This window comes from Hirundo rustica (assembly GCF_015227805.2).
Source record: "Hirundo rustica isolate bHirRus1 chromosome 3 unlocalized genomic scaffold, bHirRus1.pri.v3 SUPER_3_unloc_1, whole genome shotgun sequence".
In the NCBI taxonomy this organism is placed as follows: domain Eukaryota; kingdom Metazoa; phylum Chordata; class Aves; order Passeriformes; family Hirundinidae; genus Hirundo; species Hirundo rustica.
Window position 1 is genome coordinate 87,730 of NW_026690169.1, and position 22,759 is coordinate 110,488.

Sequence of the window (22,759 nt, forward strand, 5' to 3'; positions counted from 1 at the left end):
CTGCGCATCCCAGGGACAGAACTGCTGCCAGCAGCTCTGGGTTAGGGACGGGATCCCAGGAACGTTCACGGTGTTAACTGGAATGGATGTCCTCCAGGGCATGGCAGAGCAGGCACGAGGCTGCCTCCAGCCTGCTCCCAGCCCCCCTCAGCTGGGAATTGTGTCTCCTCCTGCTGCAGGACTGCCTGCTGGGATTTGCAGCACACGGAGCTGTGTCTGCTCAGCCCCCCCAGCTGCTCTTGGTGGGACCTCACTCCCCACGGGAATTCACTCCAGAGCTACGAGCTGCGAAGATGGATGGACCCCTGCAGGGAGATGGGCACCAAAAGCCCTGCAGGGTGAAGAAATCTCTGCTTCGGAGCTGCCCTGGGGGAGGTTCGGTGTCTGAACCCCTGCAGCGCCGTGAGAGGCTCCCGCAGGGCGCTGCCAAAGGCTGGATTCCACGGGCTGGGAGGTCATTTCCAACCTAAACGATTCTGTGGAGAACCCAGCCATTTATCCCCGCTGCAGGGCCGGAGCAAACACAGTCGCTGCTTGGTTGGGTTGGGTTGGGTTGGGTTGGGTTTGGTTTGGTTTGGTTTGCTTTGGTTTGGTCGAGCAGGGGCTGCAGCAGCTTCGGCTGTGCAGGGTCATCGCTGTGAGGAGGATCCATCCCAGCTCCTGGATCCATCCCAGCTCCTGGATCATCCCAGCTCCTGCATCCATCCCAGCTCCTGCATCCATCCCAGCTCCTGGATCCATCCCAGCTCCTGGATCATCCCAGCTCCTGGATCCATCCCAGCTCCTGGATCCATCCCAGCTCCTGCATCCATCCCAGCTCCTGGATCCATCCCAGCTCCTGGATCCATCCCAGCTCCTGGATCCATCCCAGCTCCTGCATCCATCCCAGCTCCTGGATCATCCCAGCTCCTGGATCCATCCCAGCTCCTGGATCCATCCCAGCTCCTGCATCCATCCCAGCTCCTGGATCCATCCCAGCTCCTGGATCATCCCAGCTCCTGGATCCATCCCAGCTCCTGGATCCATCCCAGCTCCTGCATCCATCCCAGCTCCTGCATCCATCCCAGCTCCTGGATCCATCCCAGCTCCTGCATCCATCCCAGCTCCTGGATCATCCCAGCTCCTGCATCCATCCCAGCTCCTGGATCCATCCCAGCTCCTGGATCCATCCCAGCTCCTGGATCCATCCCAGCTCCTGGATCCATCCCAGCTCCTGCATCATCCCAGCTCCTGGATCCATCCCAGCTCCTGGATCCATCCCAGCTCCTGGATCCATCCCAGCTCCTGGATCCATCCCAGCTCCTGGATCCATCCCAGCTCCTGGATCCATCCCAGCTCCTGGATCCATCCCAGCTCCTGGATCCATCCCAGCTCCTGGATCCATCCCAGCTCCTGGATTATCCCAGCTCCTGGATTATCCCAGCTCCTGCATCCATCCCAGCTCCTGCATCCATCCCAGCTCCTGCATCCATCCCAGCTCCTGGATCATCCCAGCTCCTGGATCCATCCCAGCTCCTGCATCCATCCCAGCTCCTGGATCATCCCAGCTCCTGCATCCATCCCAGCTCCTGCATCCATCCCAGCTCCTGCATCCATCCCAGCTCCTGGATTATCCCAGGAGGTCATGAGAACAGAACGATTTATGGCTCTCAAACTGCTAAAGCTTTTCCCAAACCCCAAACTGCCAAAGCCTTCCCCAGACCCTGTGCTCTGGGCTCGTGCTTCCCTGCAGAGCTCCCACCCGCTCTCTTCCCCAGGCTCCTTTTCCCTCGTTTCTGTGTTTTCAAACATTATTACATCTCAGATCCAACCAGCTCAAATACTTTTTAATACATTGAAAATGTAAAATAAAGCATATACGAAGTACATACAGTATATATATATACACATATTTCAAATACTTAAAATTCTTATGTAAAATATGATTTTTTTTCTATATCATTTGTGTAAAAATACATTTTCAAATGGTGTCACCTCGATTTTGCTGTACAGACCCTCAAGCCCAATCGAAGTCCCTTTTAAAAAGGCAAAAAAGACAAAGGTTTAGGATTTTTGGAACTGTGTTTACAGGCCTGTTGTCCGCACAGGAAAAGCCTCTGGGAAACAGCACTGGATTGCTTCTTTGTGAGAATTCCCGTTTTTATTGCATTAATGGCAGGAACTGAACCTTTTCAGTTGTGCTGCAGTAAGCCCCGCTGGCCTGGCCGAGGAACTGCCCCCGGTACCCTGTCACCACCTCAGAACCCCTCCTTCGTCCCCTCTTTTCAGCTACTAAAATATATATTATTTAAAATATATTATTCTAAGCCGCCCGCAGTCCACCCTCCCGCCCCGGGATGGTTTTTGCTGCCTCCCTCCCTCCCGAGGATCCCTCCCGGTAACGACCTCACCAGGAGCTGCTGCTCCAGCAGCTGTTTTGTGCAACCAAAAAAAAAAAATAAAATAAAGAATTCCAACTCCCCAACCAGTGCAACTGCTTGGAACCTCCTCTTTCCTGTAAATTCCAGGAGGGAAAGGAAAATTCCACCCCAAATCCCTTCCCTTTGCTGCCCACCTGGCTCAAAAGCCGAAGGCCCGGAGCGGCGCGGGCACCTCCTGCGCCGCCGCCTGTCCCTGGGCTTTGGGGCCGGGAAGCGAAGCGTCGGTCAGGTTCAAATTCCAGTTCTGTGTCCTGGGAAGGGAAACTGAAACCTCCTCCCTCACCAGGTTCCTTTCCCTGCCACGAACGCTCCGGCGTCGGCCTTTGGAAATCCTGGATTTTTGACGCCGCCATTCCCTGCGGCGCCGTTCAGTTCATTCCCGGGGGACCAAGGTCCGAGGGTTTAAACTCCTGCTTTCATCCCTTTATTCTCAATCCCGTGTGGAGGTGGATTTACTGTCTGGGAGAAGGAGCCTCAGCAGCGGGACAGGCTGATCCCAAGAACTCCACAGGATTCCCCCTTCCGAAACCATCCTCCCACAGCCAGCTGCAGCACGGGCAGAACTCCCGGGGCGTTATCCCCATGCCAGGGAGTTCTTCCAGGGGTTACGCCACCGAGCCCGTTATCCCGAACAGCTTCCTCCCACTCAGTGTCCTCTGCTCACCGCGGAGACGCTCCAGGCCGCACCAGGAGCGTGCTCACACGGGCGCCGAGGGAATCGCCTTCCTTAAAAAGAAACGGAAGCAGCCCAGGCCAAGTGTTGATCCGTGAAACGGAACTAAGGCACTGACAGGTGTAAACTCCCGAGCCGCCAGCCCGGGGCCACCTCCACGGCCGGGGTCACGACTGTCCCAGCCCGGGTCACAGCCGGCCCCTCCCGGCACGGCAGACAGGCGCGTTCCCACGGGATGGCTCCGGGCACGGGCACGGCTCGGCAAGGGCCCCGGGAAATCCAGCAGGAGCTGCAGCAGGAGCCACGGCCGGGCCGGGAGCCCTGCAAGAGCCTTTGCAGCCCAACGCCTGGGGGTGCTCAGGGTCGCAGCTCCCTCCTCATCCTCTGCTTCCCCCTCCGCAGCAGCCTGGAGAAACGCCCCGAGAGGAGCCAAGGGGAGAGCGGCACCGCCCCAAGCGTGCGGGAAACCTCCCGCTCTCCTCGGAGAAAACTGCCGCTTTGTGCGAGCAGCGCACCGAGCTGCGCACCGGCCTCTCCCGGAGCGCCTCTCCCGAACGCGTCTGTCTAAATGAGGGCTGAGGGAGGAACGGACGCGGCCCACGCCGCCTCCCCGAGTTCACAAACATGCAGGATTTCCTCTTCCCGAACAAGAGCTGCAAGTGGGAAGCGGCAGGAACGGGCACCGGGCGTTCTCGGGCTGCCGCCGCCACCACGGGCGTGACACGCTCGTGGGGACAATCTTGTGCAATGTTTTAGATTTAAAAAATGGGAGTTAATTTCTGCTCCCTAAATCCTCCTCACCACGGGATGGCCGAGCAGCGATGCGGGATGGCGACAGCGACTGCTCTGCGGCACATTTAAGGTGACAGAACCCAGAGCAGGTGATGCTGCGGCTCCTGCTGCTCCCTGGGCAGGGAAGGAAACGCTCCTGCTACCACGGGACCGAGTCTGCAGCTCCCTTGTCATCACCAATAAATGACAGAGTCACGGAATGTCCTGTGCTGGAAAGGATCCACAGGGATCATCCAGTCTGACTCCTGACCTCAGCAATCCCACCCTGTGCTGTCCAAAGGCTCCTGGAGCTCTGGCAGCCTTGGAAAACCACCCGGGGAATGATTTCTGCTCCTCAGGCCAGCGCCGGTTCCCGGGGGAAGGGGAAGGGAGCAGTAGTACAAAGGAGAGGGGCAGGGGAGGCCGAGGACCCCGCGCGCCGCTCAGCTGCCCCGCTGCCGAGGGAATATTGCTTCAGCTTAAAAAGGCCTTTGGATTAAAAGTGAATTCAGTGCTTTTCCATCAAAAACATACATAGCTCTGTTCCCTGACCAGGATGCAGCAAGGCCCCCACCCGCCCCGGGAGGGGAAGGGCCCCAGGGAGGGACAGCGGGCACAGGTGCCACCAGCCGTGTCCCCAGCCGGGCCCGAGGCGCTGCCCCAGCACCCCCGGCTCGGCTGGGCCCGAGCTGAGCCGAGCTCAGCCCAATTTGGTATCTCAAACCCAGCCAGGCCCAGGCAGACCCTCATCCGCCTTCCCCCGCACGCCCAGGAAATTTAAAATCTCGGATAGAAACTGGAGATGTCTGACCACGGGGGCGTTTGGATGAGCACAAAACCCTTCCCAGAGCTCGGCAGGGCCCGGGGTGACGCTTTGTGCTCTCCCCCTGCCCCCGTGGGCCGGCAGCTCCCAGCTCCTGGGGAACTCAGGAGAGCGGACTGCTGCCAGCCCCGCGGTGGGCTCCTTGCAGCTCCAGCGGCAGCACCCCTCCCTTCAGCGGGACTCTGGCACGGGGGGATCCGCAATCCGGCGAGGCCAGCCCGTCCTGCACGGCCCAGGAGCCTCCTGCAGCGGGCAGCGCATCCGCGGTGCCTCCCAGTGCCCGGGGATCTGAACTGGAGCGGCCGAGGGAGCTCCTGCCTCGGCTGGAATTGGGTCACCCCGTCCCCTCGGGCGGGAGAAAACCAACAGCGGGGCCGTGGGCCGGATCCCCCGGGGACAGCAGTGCTCAGGGCAGCCTGGGGTTACCGGGACTGCGGTACAAGTCGAACGCTATCTCCTAAAAGACTGAAAAAATACCTTTGAACAAAATAACGTGGCGTATTTACATAATTCCTTAAGTGCAAACTCTTGTCACGATTCACGGAGTCGAGCGCCATTTCGACTCCCTGTACAAGAAGGTGCTCTTTCGCTAACGAAAGAAGGACTCTAAACTCTGTATTCCTGATTCAGTAACGTGTCTCTTGTGCAAGGCAGTAAAATTCCTGTTTCTTCCCAAGATGCTCCCGAGAGCCGCTCCCCGCGCCGTCACCGCACCACCAGGCAGGAGACGCAGAGCTTGGAGGGGCCGATGCAGTCGTCATGGCAGAAGGCACCGCAGCCCTTGCACATGATCATGGCTTTCAACCTGCAGTAACATTTGGAAGGGGGATCCTCCGCGCCGCCGTCCTCGGCGAACGCCTGCACCGGGAGGCTCTGCCCGTGGCCGCCGGAGCCGACGGCCTGCCCGGCGGGGATGGTGGTGACGGTCACCGAGAAGGACATCACGTTGCCCATGGAGCTGGCCAGCGGGCTGCACTCGCTCGCCAGCGAGCCCTGGCCGGCCACGTCGGCCGAGGTGGAGACGTTGATGGTGCCGCTGTAGCTGGGCCCCAGCAGCTGCGCCCCGGCGCTCCCGGGCGGCTTCGGGGGGCGCGGGGCGGCGAGCGGCGGCGGCCGCGCCGAGTCCGGCCCGGGGGGCCCCGAGAGCTCCGCGCCGCCCTTGCCCCTCACGGCTTGGGCCATCTGCTCCCGCGCCGCCTGCAGCAGGTCCCGGGCCAGCGCGCCGCTGTCCAGCGCCTTCTCCCCGGGCCCGGCCGCCTCGGCTTTGCCGGCCCTCGTCGCCGGGGAGCCGGGCCCCCTCTCCCCCCGGCCCGCCCGTGCCTCCTCTCGGCCGCGCTCCCGTTCGTCCCCGGAGCTCTCGTCGTCCGCGTCCTCCTCGCTGCCGCTGCCGCCCGCGTCCCCGCTCTCGGCCGGGCCGCTCAGCCCCAGGCGCGGCTCGGCGCTCGCCGAGAAACCTCTCCTCAAGCTCTCCGAGCCGCGGCCGTAGGTGGAGACGTTGAGCAGGTAGTGCCCAGACATGGCGGGCCTGGACGTCCTCCTGCCCGCGAAGCCCAGCGTGAACCTCTGGCCGGCGGAGGAGCCGTTCTCCGCCGGGAAACCTGAGCGCGGGAGGTTCGGCTGCGAGGGCTGAAGGACGGGCGGCGGCGCGTTCTGCCTCTGCACCCTCTTGATGAGAGTCTGCAGGATCTGCTCCTGGGTGGATCTGCTCAGCGCCTCGTGGCACTGCTGCTGCTGCTCGGCACCGGGCTCCTTTCCCGAGGGCGGCGCGAAGGCCCTTGGAACGTGAGGCAGAGGCCTGTTCTGGCAGAAGAGCTTCCCCAGCGGCTGCGGGGGCAAACTCGCCGCTCTGTCCCCGGCCTCGGTGCCGCTCCCGGGAGCTGCTGCCCCCTTCTCTTCCTGAGGAGCCGCGGGGACGCTTCTCGTCTCCGCTCTGGTGAGCGGCTTGGGCAGGAACTGTTCCAGAGGGACGGTCTTGCCTTGGAGCAGCTGGGTGACCAAAGGGTTGTTGGCAGGAATGCTGGAGCTCGCTCTGCCCAGGGCCCCACCGGGAGGGGATTTAAGGCCGGGCGCTACCGAGGAGCCGCTGGAGGGTGGCACGGGAGCGCCCGCGGCTCCAGCCTGGGCCCCGGCGCCCGTGGGTGGCGGGGAGGACAGCGGCGGGGAAGGAGGTTTGTTTTTGGGAAGGTCACAGCCGCTCCCTCCCGGGCTTCCACCGCCGCAGCCGGGCCCGCTCCCGTTCCCGTCCGCCGGAGCCGTCCCTGCCCGGTCCCCGCTGCCTGGGGGCCCCGGGGCGGCCGCGCCCCGCGGGGGGCTCGGCGCGGCCCCGTGCCCTAGCGCCGCGGCCGCCCCTGGCTGTAGTTGTGCTCCAGGAGGATGGCGAGCAGCTCCCGGCTCCGCCTGGCCCTCCGCTTGGGAACGGGGCCCTGCGCAATGGGGAAGAAACCTTCTCGAACTTCCCCCGCTTCCAGTTCCCGCCGGTTCCGGGGCCTTCGCTCCGGCCGCGGGCTGGGGGGCTCCGCCGGGGTCTCTCCCGTCTCCCGCCCTGCCCGGGGGTCTCCCCCCGCCCGGGCCGGGTCCCGGCACGGCTCCCCCGGCCGAGGCGGCGGCGGCGGCGGCCGCTGCCCTCTGAGCCTTGGCCTGCTGGGCCCTGGCCTTGATGTCGGCCAAGGTCCTGGCTCCTGTCCTGCCAGGACTGCTGAGGGAGAGGGGGAAGCGCGCCCTGGGAGAGACCTGGCCCGCAGGAAATGGCATCGGGGAGATTCTGGACACGGGAATCTGCAACAGAGCGGGAGAAAAGCACGGCTGAGACACGACCCACAGGTTAAAGTGTCTGCAGTTCCCCCTGGCTGCGGAGAAATCCCTCTGGAGAAACCCCTCCTGTCCTGTCTGACCCTCGGGTTCCTCCCAGGCGTTTTTAGGGTGGGACAAACCCCGAGGCTCTGAGTGCAGCTCGTCCCTCGCGGTGAGAACATCGGACCCCGGCACGGCAGAGCGCCCAGGCTCCCTCCCTCCCTGAAGGGCTGATCCAGCCCTGTCAGCCCTGTTCCTCTCTCTCCCTTTATTCAGATGTCATTTCTGTCCTTTGAAAGGTGTCACCACCCTGCTGCACTCAGCCTTGCTCTTCCCCCCTGCTCACCCATCATTTGTCTCCTCAGTGCCTTTGTACAAAGCCATAATAATCCCCCGAGCTGGAGAAAAAATGCCAATAATTCCCTCTTTCCTTCTAGAACATTTCCCCGAAGTTCCAGCTGACTTTCCCCATGTTTCTCTTCCCGGTATGAGCTGAGCCCTGCACTGAGCCTGGAGCTGCCCTGTTCCCCCTGCAGAGATCTCAGGGAGTTGACTTGAGGCTGCATTTATTTTCCGTGTCCATAAAACCCCCACTGAGCTCTGATCAGCTTCGTTTTTGGGGGGAATGATGTGTTTTGGGAACGTCTGTCCCCATTCTCCCCTTGCTTTGCAAGGGAAACTGTTCACACTCACCTTCAACTCGCTCTGCTGTTCAACGAAATCAAATCCCACCTTTAGTGCCCTCCCTCCCTCCTGCCTGGGATTCCAGACCTCTTTTCTGGATGGTTTCCCCAGTTCTGTCCCTCACAATTTCACTGATGCTTTCCTGCCTTGGTGCTGTTCTTATTAACACGTGAGGATGACGAGCTGCTTTTAAAGTTCTGGGTTTGCAGCCTTTTTAGTCCAAATACGAATAGGGGAGCAGAATTCCTGGGACGTACAGGAATAATTAAACTTCTGCCCGAAGCCTAAAGCAGCAGCTGCCTGGTCCTGACCTGGCTCCCAAACCCAGCGCCTGCAAACCTGGAATGTTTCTGTCCTGCTGCCTCCCCTGCCCATCCCAGCAGGAACCAATTCCCTCTTTCCTTTCCCAGAGGGGCTTTTGCAAAGGCTCAGCAGAGCCAAAGGGCCTCTGCTCCTGAGACGCTCCCCGAAACGCTCCTTCCCTGGCACCGCAGCTCCCCGCAGCAGCCCGCGGTGCTGCCGGAGGCTCTGGATTTAATCCCGGTGTCCTGGATAACATTCCCTCCTCTGTCCCCACCGCCGGGCGGTGTCTGTGCCCTCGCAGCCCCACCTCTCTGCTCACCTTGAGCGGGGGCACCCGCGGCACGGCGCCGGGAAAGGGCTGCTTGCGAAAGGCCTGCAGGTGCTGGCAGGGCTCGGCCACGCGGGGCTTCTTCTCGGGGCTGCCTGCAGCTTCCTCCCCGCTCTCCCACCTCCTCTTGTGGGCCTCCGCACCGACCTCCGCCGCCTCGCTCCCGGCGGGTTTCTTCTCCTCCTGCTCCGCGGGGCTTTGCGGCTCGGCGGCTCCCGGGGCTGCCTCGGGGCTCTTGGCTTCGCCCGGGGCCAAACGCGGAGTTTGCTCCGTGGCGGGCGCAGCTTTGCCCCGCTCCTCCGCGCTGCGGCTGGCGGCCCCGGCGGGTTTCTCGGCCGGGGTTTCTCCGTGGGCTCTGTCCCGGGAAGCGCCGCAGCCATCTCCGGCTCTCGCCGCCCGCCGCTCCGGGGAGGCCTCGGCGGGTTCGGCCGCCTCGGGCTGCGGCTCCTGTCGCGCTTTTGCGCCGGCTGGAGCCGTCCCCCGTGCCGCGGGGCTGCGGGGCCGGACGGGCTCGGCCTCGGGCTGCGCCGTCAGCCGCTCCGACTCCTCGGGGCTCAGCCCGGAACTGCCAAGGAAAAGGGAGGATTTGCTCTGTGAAACGTCCCCGCCAGACCATCCCGTGCTGGGGGAGATGGAGGCAGGATTCTGTGAACGGAACTCCCTAAATCGATGTCTCGCACACCCGATTCTCCGTGCTGAGAGCCTTCCCCACTGCCTGTCCTTCCACAGGGAACAGAAATCAGCAGGGAAGGGTCCAACCAGCTAAATGCAATACGGGGAACGCTGGGCAGCTCCAGGCCTGTTCCAGACACCAGAATTCCAGGCTGCAAACCCAAGGAGTTTGGCCAACAGTGAATATTCTCCCCACAGCAGCACGGGAGCAACCCCGGCTCACAGGGTGACATTGACACTGAGAACGTCCCACCACCCCTCCAGAGGAACGTGGGACCTCGTTCCCACAGTGCCGAATGGGAAAAGTGACTCCTCTGGGATTAACTCCACCCATCGCTCTCAAGGATTTGTCAATTTGGGGGTTTTTTTTCCCCAAACACAACCCTGTAAAGCCAATCTCTGGACTGGCTCCCACCAGACAGGCTCTCAGGAGCTGCAGGGAGCGGAGGTCCTGCTCTGGCACACGTCCCCTCCACGCTGTCCCCTGTCCCCTCGTGCTCCAAGGCTGCTGTCACCTTCCCTGGAGCACAGACCCGGCTCAGGTGGCTGATGAAGCCCTTTGTGAGCTGCACTCCCAGCCTGCTGTATCCCTGGGGTGTGTTCCCCCAGCCCCTGGCTCATCCCAGCCAGGGCACCAGGGGATGCCAGGAACAACCCGAACGCTCTGGAGGGTTCAAACAGCCTGGATGAGCACACACAAAAACCCGGCACAGGGCAGGATCAGAAATTCCTGAGCAGCTCTTACCCCTGCGTGCTCCTTCCCAGGTTTCTCAGAACCCCCAGATCCTCCCTGTCAGCCCCAAAGGATGGGAAAACCCAGAGAGGAGGCGCAGAATAAAAGCTCTGCAGATTTTGGGGGGGCTTCCTGCAGGTCCTGTGGGGTTGGAGATGTGGGAATGCAGGTCCTGACCCTGGGGTGGGACACGCTCCAGAGCCCCAGGACCAGGAGATCCCTGGGGGGATTCCTGCAGAGCCCAAAATCCAGGAGATCCCTGGGGGTGATTCCTGCGGAGCTCCAGGAGATCCCTGGGGGTGATTCCTGCAGAGCTCCAGGAGATCCCTGGGGGTGATTCCCAAAATGCCCTTTCCCAGCTCCAGGAGATCCCTGGGGGTGTTCCCCAAAATGCCCTTTCCCAGCTCCAGGAGATCCCTGGGGGTGATTCCTGCAGAGCTCCAGGAGATCCCTGGGGGTGATTCCTGCAGAGCCCCAGCTCCAGGAGAACCTGGAGGAGGAGGAGGTGTGGGTTCCAGGACACCCTGCACTGGATGAAGGGTGAGGCAAACACCTCACACCTGACCTGGATCCCGCCGGCATTTCCCGGTTTCCTGGAAGCAGCTGAAGCCAGAAACCTCCCTCAGGCTGCAGAGCTGACGAACCCCAAGGATCCTGGATGGAGCAAGCCCAGAACACAGCTGGGGTCTCACCTCTGCCCGTAGTAGCTCTCGAAGAAGCGCTCCTTCCACAGCTCCACCTTCTTCTCCTTCTCCATTTCCTGCCGGATCCGGAGCTGCATTTCCGGGGTGAACTCTCCTGTGGGTGCCAGAGGGATTTCTGAGACGGGAAAGGGCTGGGAAATGGGGCACAGCCTGGGCTGGGTGTGCCAACCTGAGCCCCAGGGGCTGCTCCAAGGAACGGAGCTGGGAAGGGAATGGAGCCCCAGGAGAGGCTGAGGGAGCTGGGAAAGGGAATGGAGCCCCAGGAGAGGCTGAGGGAGCTGGGAAAGGGAATGGAGCCCCAGGAGAGGCTGAGGGAGCTGGGAAAGGGAATGGAGCCCCAGCAGAGGCTGAGGGAGCTGGGAAAGGGAATGGAGCCCCAGCAGAGGCTGAGGGAGCTGGGAAAGGGAATGGAGCCACAGCAGAGGCTGAGGGAGCTGGGACAGGGAATGGAGCCCCAGCAGAGGCTGAGGGAGCTGGGAAGGGGCTGAGCCTGGAGAAAAGGAGGCTCAGTGGGACCCTGTGGCTCTGCACAAGTCCCTGACAGGAGGGGACAGCCAGGGAACAGGGGCAGCAGGAGAGGGAACGGCCTGGTCAGGCCTCACCACCCTGAGAGGGAAGAATTTTCCCCCAGGATCCCACCCAAACATCAGAGGGACGGCTCGAAGGACCGGGCACCCCGTGCCAGTGACACCGTGCTCTGCTCTGGAACAGCATTTCCCCTCTCTGCCCCCTCAGTGGTGTCTGACAGCTCCAGGCTGCCCCAGCTCACAAGATTTAAACTCATTTCCCCTCTTTTCTCAGCTCTTCCCGAGATTTCCTTTGTCAGGTCAAGGCAGAACTTCCACAGCCCCCTCCAGGCTGGAGCCCACAGTTCTGGGCTTGCTGTGGCTCCCTCACCTGCACGGCCTGCAGTGGCTCCTGCAGAGCTCCAGACCCTCCAGGGGGGTCCCCCAGTTCTCCCAGTCCCTCCCCAGCTCTCCCCAGTCCCTCCCCAGTCTCTCCCAGTCCTTCCTCAGCTCTCCCCAGTCTCTCCCCAGTCTCTCCCAGTCTCTCCCCAGTCCCTCCCAGTCTCTCCCAGTCCCTCCCCAGCTCTCCCCAGTCCCTCCCAGTCCCTCCCCAGTCTCTCCCAGTCTCTCCCCATCTCTCCCAGTCTCTCCCAGTCCCTCCCCAGCCGTGGGGAGCGTTTACCTTCCGCCAGCCTCTCCTTCCAGCCCTGTGCAGCCGAGGTGAAGAACTCGTTGTTGAGAGCGGAGCTGCTGAGCTTCAGCAGCCCATCGGGCCCCACCTGTGAGAGACACAGCCCTGGGCACTGCTGGGCACAGCCCTGGGCACTGCTGGGCACTGCTGGGCACTGCCCTGGGCACTGCTGGGCACAGCCCTGGGCACTGCTGGGCACTGCTGGGCACAGCCCTGGGCACTGCTGGGCACTGCCCTGGGCACGGCTGGGCACTGCTGGGCACTGCCCTGGGCACTGCTGGGCACGGCTGGGCACTGCTGGGCACAGCCCTGGGCACGGCTGGGCACTGCTGAGCACTGCTGAGCACTGCTGGGCACAGCCCTGGGCACTGCTGGGCACTGCTGGGCACTGCTGGGCACTGCTGGGCACAGCCCTGGGCACTGCTGGGCACTGCTGGGCACTGCTGGGCACTGCTGGCCAAATCCCAGGATCTGGGGACACCGCCCGCTGTGCCAGGCTGCTCCAACCCGGCCTTGGGCACTGCCAGGGATCCAGGGGCAGCCAGAGCTGTGCCAGGGCCTCAACACCCTGCCAGGGAACAATTCCTGCCCCAAATCCCACCCAAATCTCCCCTTTTCCAGCTCCAAGCCATTCCCTGTGTCCTGTCCCTTGTCCCTTGTCCCCAGCCCCTCTCCAGCTCTCCTGGAGCCCCTTCAGCCCCTGCAGGTGCCACCGAGGTCACCCCACGCTGCACTCACGCCCCGGAGGTGCCCGGAGCTGCAGGCGCAGGTGTGCCCGTACCTGCCTGTCCACGTCGGGCAGCAGCAGCAGCAGGCGCTGCTGGCACTCGGGGGGCAGCAGGGAGAAGGTGTGCTTGTTGATCAGCGCCCGCAGGTTGGTGTTCACCAGGATCGAGTCCGGCGTCTCCACGTCGATCTCGGCGCAGCGCGCTCGCTTCAGCTGCCCTGCCGTGGAGCACAGCCCTGGTCAGCCCTCAGACGGTCAGCCCTGGTCAGCCCTGGACAGCCCTGGTCAGCCCTGGTCAGCCCTGAGCTGCCCTGGTCACCCCTGGTCACCCCTCCCCTGGTCACCCCTGGTCAGCCCTCACCTGCCCTGCTGTGGAACACACCCCTGGTCACTCCTCACCTGGTCACCCCTGGTCAGCCCTGATCACCTCTGGTCACCCCTGGTCAGCCCTCAGCTGGTCAGCCCTGGTCACACCTGGTCACCCCTGGTCAGCCCTGAGCTGCCCTGCTGTGGAGCACACCCCTGGTCAGCCCTCAGCTGGTCACCCCTCACCTGGTGACCCCTGGTGACCCCTGAGCTGCCCTGGTCAATCCCCGGTCAGCCTTGGTCATCCCTGAGCTGGTCAGCTCTCAGCTGGTCACCCCTGGTCACCCCTGGTCACCCCTGGTCACCCCTCAGCTGGTCACCCCTGGTCACTCCTGATCACTCCTGATCACCCCTGGTCACCCCTCACATGGTCACCCCTGATGACCCCTGATGACCCCTGGTGACCCCTGGTGACCCCTGGTGACCCCTGGTCACCCCTCACATGGTCACCCCTGGTGACCCCTGGTGACCCCTCCCCTGCCCTCCCTGACCCCCAGGCACGGCACGGTGCCAGCTCCTCTCAGAACCCCGGGCGCTGGGAGTGCCAGGCTCTCTGTGCCAGGCTCTGCCCCCCAGGCAAACACGGCATTGCCCTGAGGCCGTGAACAGCTCCCAGATCCCAGTGACAGCGCCGGGCCTGGGGCTGTGCTGCTTTAAGCTTTAATTTCGTGTATTTCACGTTCTGTGCTGCCCGGGGTGCAGCTCTGAGCTCGCACTCAGCGTCACTCAGCTCTGCACAGAGCAGGGACACAAAACAAATCCTGTTCCTGCTGCACACCAAGGACAACTTCCAGCCCAAAAGCACAAACAAGGGTGGATTAAAGGAAGGAACAAGGATGGGATCTCACAACCTGGAGCTGGAATTGGACAATTAAAACCCCAACGTGCAAATGAACCAAAACTTATAAAAGTGTGAGACCTCGTGACCTCGACACCACCTTTCACTGGTGCCCCCCCCGGGTGCAGCCCTGCTCAGGCTCCTGTCCTGCCCACGGTGGATCCCAAAGGCCTGTCAATAAATATTTTATTCTCCAGATCTGCCCAGTCTCTGTTTCAGAGGCATCAGGTGTGTGCTTTGAGTGGAAGTGTGTGATGTCACAGGCTGCAAAACTCAAGAGTTTAAGGTTTTTAGGATATAGTAACATATATAAAGCAAGATGGAGGATTTAGGGTGTTGGCTAAGTTCTTCACCTTCTTTATGGGTTTGGGTGTTTTTTTCTGTAACTGGGTGAAAAGGTCGGCATTGCAGACCTTGAGTGGTCATTACTGGGTTAAAAGCAAAAATAATTTAGGTGTCACCTCATTATTGGGTCATTAGTGCTTAAAAGATCATGGAAAGAGTTAGAGCCAGTTAGAGCCACTCTGTTAGGCAGAACTCACAGTCGAGACTGCACCAGATAAAAATTAATCAACACCCGAGTCTGGGCACCAAACTGCATCTCCCGAGTGTTTAATCCCGGCTCCAAGAGCAGGAAAGCAGATAAAGCCCCAAGCCACGGTGGTGTTCCACCTCTGCACACCGGGCCCAGAACATTCCATCCCCGCTCTCTCCACGCCCAGGGACCCTGCCTGGCCTCAGGAGGGTTCCCACAGCTCCTTCCTGGCCACAGCACTTCTCTGGTTCACGCCTCCAGTGCAGGTCGGTTTGTTCCCGGGGATTTCTTTGGGATTTTCCTGCTCTGTGGGAGCTCCTGTTTTCCACGGTGACAGGATTTGGGACAGAGATCTCGGAGTGAGGGCAGAGCTGGAGCTGTGCCAGGGGGGTTTGGGATGGATTTGGGGATGGATTTTGGGAAAGGTTCTTCCCCCAGAGGGTGCTGGAGCTGTGCCAGGGGGGTTTGGGGTGGATTTTGGGAAAGGTTCTTCCCCCAGAGGGTGCTGGAGCTGTGCCAAGGGGGTTTGGGATGGATTTTGGGATGGATTTTGGGAAAAAGTTCTTCCCCCAGAGGGTGCTGGAGCTGTGCCAGGGGGGTTTGGGGTGGATTTTGGGAAAGGTTCTTCCCCCAGAGGGTGCTGGAGCTGTGCCAGGGGGGTTTGGGATGGATTTTGGGAAAGGTTCTTCCCCCAGAGGGTGCTGGAGCTGTGCCAGGGGGGTTTGGGATGGATTTTGGGATGGATTTTGGAAAGGTTCTTCCCCCCAGAGGGTGCTGGAGCTGTGCCAGGGGGGTTTGGGGTGGATTTTGGGAAAGGTTCTTCCCCCCAGAGGGTGCAGGAGCTGTGCCAGGGGGGTTTGGGATGGATTTTGGGGTGGATTTTGGGAAAGGTTCTTCCCCCAGAGGGTGCTGGCACTGCCCAGTCTCCCAGGGAATGGGCACGGCCCCAGAGCTCCAGGATTGCTCGGGCAGCGCTCCAGGGATGCCCAGGGCGGGATTTTGGGGTGTCCTGGCCAGCACCAGGAGCTGGATTCCACGATCCTCCTGGGTTTTTTCTCCCCTCTCAGGACATTCCATGAGTTTGTGAAATACCCTGAAGCTCACCATGGTCAATCCCAGCCTTGGAGAATGCAAAAGGAACCAGGAAGCTCGGGAGGGCTGGGAGCCAAATCCAGCAGGGATGGAGATCCAGGGGAGGAATTTCTTTTCCTTTTTCCCGTTATTACAGGGTGTAAGAACATCCAAACCCCCTGCAGGTCCTTCTGTGCTCTCCACCAGCTGGGAACTCCCAGCAGGGGCCCAGCTGCTGAGCACTGGGAAGGGCTGCTCTGAGCATGGCACTGGGAATTATTTCTGCCCATTCCCAGCAGACTGGCAGCACCCCCTCAGCCTGGGATCAGCACACTTCACTCCCTCTGGCTGCTCCAGGCTTCGTCCTGGCGCTGGAGCAGCCCAAGCCCTGATGTCCTGGGCTGCAACACAGAACCAAAAGCGTGTATTCTATCCCCAAATCCGCTGAGAGCAGTCAAAAAGGTGGGGGTTTATTTATCTCATAACTCCAGGGGATTTTCTGTTCATGGGCAGCTGTTCAAGCAGCTGGGGCAGTGTTTGTTTGTCCCTTCCAGGAGCCATCCCTCACCATTCCAGGGGATCTCTGCTGTTCCTGGCCCATCCAGGCTCACTGCAGGGCTCAGACAATTCCATCAGCCCACCGGGAGATGCTGCAGCCAGGGGAGGAGCCCGGCATTCCCGGCTGGATCACACCTGGCCCTGGGAACAGCAGCACAGCCCGTGGGCACGGGATTGCCAGAGGAGCCCCGGAGCCATCCCAGCACCACGGGAGCTGCAGAGGAAAACTGCACCCTGCTGCAGGATCCCTGCTGCCAGAACCACATCTGTCACTGCAGGAGGCTGGGCTGGGCTGGGCCCAGCACCCTGAGCAGCAGCGGGACAGCTCTCTGCTCACTCCGGCAGCGTTTCCAGGATTTTTGTTTGCTTTTTTTTTTTCCTTTTTTTTTTTCTCTCTTTTTTTTCTTTTTTTTTTCTTTTTTGTACCACTACATTTGTATTTTCAATATTCCCAGTAAAGAACTGTTACTCCTATCCCCGTATCTTTGCCTGAGAGCCCCTTAATCTCCAAATGACAATAATTGGGAGGGGAGGGGGTTTTACGTTCTCCAGCTTTCCCTGGAACGTGCTCCCAGACCGAGGAGCAGGGAGATCCGTCTCTTACGTGCGTGGAGCCTGTCGGATCTCGGGAACGCCTTCTTGCCCAGGCCTGGCAGGGAGCTCTCCAGCTTCACCGAGGGCGAGGAGCCGCAGGTGGAGTTCGGGGGGCCGCTGGAATTCCCGTCCGCCCGCTTCCCTTCCCAGCCTGCCGGAGAGGGACGCAGGGATCCTGCGTGAGCGCGCTCCTGCAGCGCCCAGGGAGCTCTGGAAACCCCAGGAGCAGCATCCCCGCGCTCCCGGAGCGCCTCCTGCGTCCCTTGGGGCCGCCAGAACACCCCAAAACAAAGGCTTTGAGGCCGTTTCCCGATTTATAATCCCGATTTATGATCCCGATTTATGATCCTGATTTATGATCCCGATTTATCTCCCACCTCGCCCGACCCCTGGGTTTAGGGGTTAATGTCCCATTAACGATTTAATTAACGCTTCCAGGGCAGGGAAATCGCTCCAGACCTCTCCTGTCCTTGCCAAACTTCACCCCTCTACTGCAGCTTTTGTCCTTGCCCACCCTGGGGAATTCCTCCTCCTCCTCGTTTCCCACCCTGGTTCCTCCCTTCCCTTCCTCCCACGAGCTCCTCCAGCTCCGGGCAGATCCCTGGAAGTGCGCACTCGGTGCCTGGCTTTGCCCTGGAATGTCATTCCCTCCCCGCTCCCGTTCCATCCCCGCCCTCTGCACAGCTCCCGCTGTCCCTGCCGGGAGCGTCCCGGGATGGGGAAAACGGGGAAAATGGGGAAAATCCCACGAGAGGAACCTCCCAGGCCCCGTCAGGGAGGGATTTACAGCCTGAGGGGGCTCCTGGACACACCAGGGAATTCTCCAGGTGCCAGGGAATTCACCAGGTGCCAGGGAATTCACCAGGTGCCAGGGAATTCACCAGGTGCCAGGGAATTCTCCAGGTGCCAGGGAATTCAGGAGGTGCCAGGGAAATCTCCAGGTGCCAGGGAATTCTCCAAGTGCCAGGGAATTCACCAGGTGCCAGGGAATTCTCCACGTGCCAGGGAATTCACCAGGTGCCAGGGAATTTGGCAGGTGCCAGGGAATTTTCCAGGTGCCAGGGAATTCGGCAGGTGCCAGGGAATTCAGGAGGTGCCAGGGAATTTTCCAGGTGCCAGGGAATTCGGCAGGTGCCAGGGAATTCAGCAGGTGCCAGGGAATTCACCAGGTGCCAGGGAATTCTCCAAGTGCCAGGGAATTCTCCAAGTGCCAGGGAATTTTCCAGGTGCCAGGGAATTCAGCAAACACCAGGAATTCAGCAAATACCAAGGAATTCAGCAGGTGCCAGGGAATTTGGCAGGTACCAGGAGTTCAGCTGGTGCCAGGGAATTCAACAGACACCAGGAATTCTCCAAGTGCCAGGGAATTCTCCAAGTGCCAGGGAATTCTCCAGGTGCCAGGGAATTCAGAGGTGCCAGGGAATTCAGCAGGTGCCAGGGAATTCAACAGACACCAGGAATTCAACAGGTTGCCAGGGAATTCTCCAGGTGCCAGGGAATTCTCCAGGTGCCAGGGAATTTGGCAGCAGGGACTGACAGCTCAGAAGGGAAGGAGTTTTGGGATTGGGATGGGGTCAATAATTAGTATTAATGAATTACCCTGGAGAGCTCCATGGTGGAAATCCCTCAGTTTTGTTGGGATGTGGATGGGGGATGGAGCACCTGGGACAGGGGGACGTGTCCCTGCCACGGCAGGGGTGGCACTGGAGGGGCTCTGAGCCCCCTTCCCACCCAAACACTTCGGGATTTGATGATTCCGTGCCTCAGGACCTGACCGAGGCACTCAGTTACTCCGGGAAGAAATCAGGGAAAAGCGGCTGGAAGTGGCTCCCAGGAATTTGGGATGCCGTGGGAAATGTGCTGCTGGCAGGGGAGCGCCTGAGCAGAGCAGGGACCTCGCTGGCTTCTGACACCACGGATTCTGGGAACCCCTCAGGGATCTTCCACGTGAGACCGGGACGTGGGACCCACCCTGCGGGATGAGGAGGCACTTGGGAAAACAGGAATACCAGGAGAAATCCCAAACAGGAATACCAGGAGAAATCCCAAACAGGAATACCAGGAGAAATTCCCAAACAGGAATACCAGGAGAAATCCCCAAACAGAAATACCAGGAGAAATCCCAAACAGAAATACCAGGAGAGATCCCCAAACAGAAATACCAGGAGAAATTCCCAAACAGAAATACCAGGAGAGATTCCCAAACAGAAACACCAGGAGAAATCTCCAAAGATAAACACCAGGAGAAATCCCCAAAGATAAACACCAGGAGAAATCCCCAAACAGAAACACCAGGAGAAATTCCCAAAGATAAACACCAGGAGAAATCCCAAAACATAAACACCAGGAGAGAATCCCCACACATAAATAACTGTGAGAAATTCTCAAACATAAACACCAGGAGAAATCCCAAACAGAAACACCAGGAGAAATTCCCAAAACATGAACACCAGGAGAAATCCCCAAACAGAAACTCCAGCAGAAATCCCCTGCGGGGGGTCCAGGTGACTGGGAAAGTCACTGAGAACTGGGAGCAGCTTTTAACCAGCCCAAGCACCGTCAGATCCACACAGGATCCATCCCAGATCCACCAGGATCCATCCCAGATCCAGCCAAGATCCACCCAGTATCCAGCCAGGATCCATCCAAGATCCACCCAAGATCCAGCCAGGATCCACCCCAGATCCAGCCAGGATCCACCCCAGATCCACCCAGGATCCACCCAGGATCCATCCAAGATCCAGCCAAGGTCCATCCAAGATCCACCCAGGATCCAGCCAAGGTCTCTCCAAGCTCTGTCCTTACCTGGTGCATCCCTGACAGACCCAAGCCCCAAACCCCGAGCTGCTCATTTCAGAACCCAAACCCATTTCAGAACCCAAACCACAAGGTAGCAGTTGATTTCAGAACCCAAACTCACTCCAGAACCCCAGCCATGAGACAGGAGTTGATCATTTCAGAACCCAAACCCCTCTCAGAACCTCAACCCTTTCAGAACCTCAACCCCCTCTCAGAACCCCAGGCACAGGGCAGGAGGTGATTTCAGAACCCAACCCTTTCAGAACCTCAACCCCTCTCAGAACCCCAGCCATGGGGCAGGAGGTGATTTCAGAACCCAAACCCCTCTCAGAACCCAAACCCCTCTCAGCACCAATGCCATGGGGCAGGAGTTGATTTCAGAACCCAAACCCCTTTCAGAACCCCAGCCAGGGGCAGGAGTTGATTTCAAAACCCAAACCCTTTCAGAACCCCAGGCATGGGGCAGGAGGTGATGATTTCAGAACCCAAACCCCTTTGAGCACTGCTGCCATGGGGCAGGAGGTGATTTCAGAACCCAAACCCTTTCAGAACCCAAACCCCTCTCAGAACCCAAACCCTTTCAGAACCCAAACCCTCTCAGAACCCCAGCCAGGGGCAGGAGGTGATTTCAGAACCCAAACCCCTCTCAGAACCCCAGCCCGGGGCAGGAGGTGATTTCAGAACCCAAACCCTCTCAGAACCCAAACCCTTTCAGAACCCAAACCCCTCTCAGAACCAAAACCCTTTCAGAACCCAAACCCTTTCAGAACCCAAACCCTCTCAGAACCCAAACCCTCTCAGAACCCAGCCAGGGGCAGGAGGTGCCCGTTCCATGGCCCAGGGGAAGGTGCCCAGAGCGGCGCTCTCCCTCCTGCCCCGCGCCCCGCACGTACCCGACCTCCCGGGCGCGGCCTTGGCCTTGAGCAGCACGTGCTGGCCGGAGGGCAGCGCCAGGCCCGGCGCCAGCCCCGCCCGGCACTGCTGCTGCTGCTGCTGCTGCTGCTGCTGCTGCTTCTGCTGCTGCTGCTTCAGGGCCTGCGGGGACACGGAGAGCCGGGGTCAGCACGGGATCCAAACACGGGATCGGCACGGGATCCAAACATGGATCGGCACCGGATCCAAACATGGATAGGCACCGGATCCAAACATGGGATCGGCACCGGATCCAAACACGGATCGGCACCGGATCCAAACATGGATAGGCACCGGATCCAAACATGGATCGGCACCGGATCCAAACATGGATAGGCACCGGATCCAAACACGGGATCGGCACGGGATCCAACACGGATCGGCACCGGATTCCAAACATGGATAGGCACCGGATCCAAACATGGGATCGGCACCGGATCCAAACATGGATCGGCACGGGATCCAAACACGGATCGGCACCGGATCCAAACATGGATCGGCACCGGATCCAAACATGGATCGGCACCAGATCCAAACACGGGATCAGCACGGGATCCAAACATGGATCGGCACCGGATCCAAGCATGGGATCGGCAACGGGATCCAAACATGGATCGGCACGGGATCCAAACATGGGATCGGCACTGGATCCAAACATGGGATCGGCACGGGATCCAAACATGGATCGGCACTGGATCCAAAACATGGGATCGGCATGGGATCCAAACATGGGATCGGCACTGGATCCAAGCATGGGATCGGCACGGGATCCAAACATGGGATCGGCACGGGATCCAAACATGGGATCGGCACGGGATCCAAACATGGGATCAGCACGGGATCCAACATGGGATCAGCACGGGATCCAAACATGGATCGGCACCTGGATCCAAACATGGGATCGGCAACCGGATCCAAACACGGGATCGGCACCGGATCCAAACACGGGATCGGCACGGGATCCAAACATGGGATCGGGCACCGGATCCAAACATGGATCAGCGCCGGATCCAAACATGGGATCGGCACGGGATCCAAACATGGATCGGCACCGGATCCAAACATGGATCGGCGCCGGATCAGAAACATGGATCGGCATGGGATCCAGACATGGATCGGCACCGGATCCAAACACGGATCAGCACCGGATCCAAACATGGGATCGGCACCGGATCCAAAACATGGATCAGCAACCGGTCCAAACACGGATCGGCACCGGATCCAAACACGGGATACGGCACGGGATCCAAACATGGATCGGCATGGGATCCAACACGGGATCGGCACCGGATCCAAACACGGGATCGGCACCGGATCCAAACACGGGATCAGCACCGGATCCAAACACGGATCAGCAACCGGATCCAAACACGGGATCGGCACCGGAATCCAACACACGGGATCAGCACCGTATCCAAACACAGGGATCGGCACCGGATCCAAACACGGGATCAGCACCGGATCCAAACATGGATCAGCACCGGATCCAAACATGGGATCGGCACGGGATCCAAACACGGGATCACCGGATCCAAACACGGGATCAGCACCGGATCCAAACACGGGATCGGCACCGGATCCAAACACGGGATCGGCACCAGATCCAAACATGGGATCAGCACCGGATCCAAACAGGGATCAGCACGGATCCAAACATGGATCGGCACCGGATCCAAACACGTGGATCGGCACCGGATCCAAACATGGGATCGGACCGCGGACAGCCCCGGCTCCAAACATGGGATCGATGGGGATTGGCGACTCTAATGGGATTTAGGATACCCAAAGTGTGTTTAGGATACCCTAAATGCATTTAGATACCCGAAATGCATTTAGGATACCTGAAATGGTTTAGGATCCCCTAAAGGGATTTAGGATCCCTGAAATGGATTTAGGAGACCTACAGGGACTCAGGATACCCGAACTGTGTTTAGGATACCCAGCATGGGTTTAGGTACCCTAAAGGGATTTAGGATCCCTGAAATGGGTTCAGGGTCCCCTAAATGGATTTAGGGTCTCCTAAAGGGATTTAGGATCCCCAAAATGGGTTTAGGATCCCCCAAATGGGTTTAGGATCCCCCAAATGGGTTTAGGATCCCCTAAATGGGTTTAGGACACCCTAAATGCCTGCTCAGGATGACACAGTGATTAAACACAAACGCCCTGCTGGGAACAGAACATCTCCCACCTCCTGGGGTTTCATTTTGTGTATTTCAGCTCTGAGCTCGCATTCGGGGTCACTCAGCACTGCGCAGAGCAGG

At 60.0% G+C, this 22,759-nt stretch overlaps 1 protein-coding gene across 1 annotated transcript; it reads right to left on the reverse strand.

Moving 5' to 3' along the window:
• Positions 1-1,815: 1,815 nt before the first annotated feature.
• ASXL2 (ASXL transcriptional regulator 2) lies at positions 1,816-20,609 on the reverse strand. The gene is made up of 7 exons (XM_040091449.2): positions 20,480-20,609; positions 16,798-16,938; positions 12,880-13,043; positions 12,090-12,186; positions 10,890-10,995; positions 8,784-9,357; positions 1,816-7,462 (listed from the first exon to the last, which is right to left on the reverse strand). Exons 5-7 carry the CDS (start codon positions 10,976-10,978, stop codon positions 5,393-5,395), a joined length of 2,733 nt encoding a protein of 910 aa, XP_039947383.1. The 5' UTR covers positions 10,979-10,995; positions 12,090-12,186; positions 12,880-13,043; positions 16,798-16,938; positions 20,480-20,609; the 3' UTR covers positions 1,816-5,392.
• Positions 20,610-22,759: the final 2,150 nt, after the last annotated feature.

Bases quoted from the DNA above. Each gene is read 5' to 3' on its own strand.
- ASXL2 (XM_040091449.2), bottom strand. From the start codon at position 10,978: ATGCAGCTCCGGATCCGGCAGGAAATGGAGAAGGAGAAGAAGGTGGAG. The intron at 9,358-10,889 runs GTGAGACCCCAG...TTTCCTTGGCAG, and splicing joins GAGAGCTACTACGGGCAGAG to TTCCGGGCTGAGCCCCGAGG. The intron at 7,463-8,783 runs GTGAGCAGAGAG...GCTCTGTTGCAG, and splicing joins CGCGGGTGCCCCCGCTCAAG to ATTCCCGTGTCCAGAATCTC.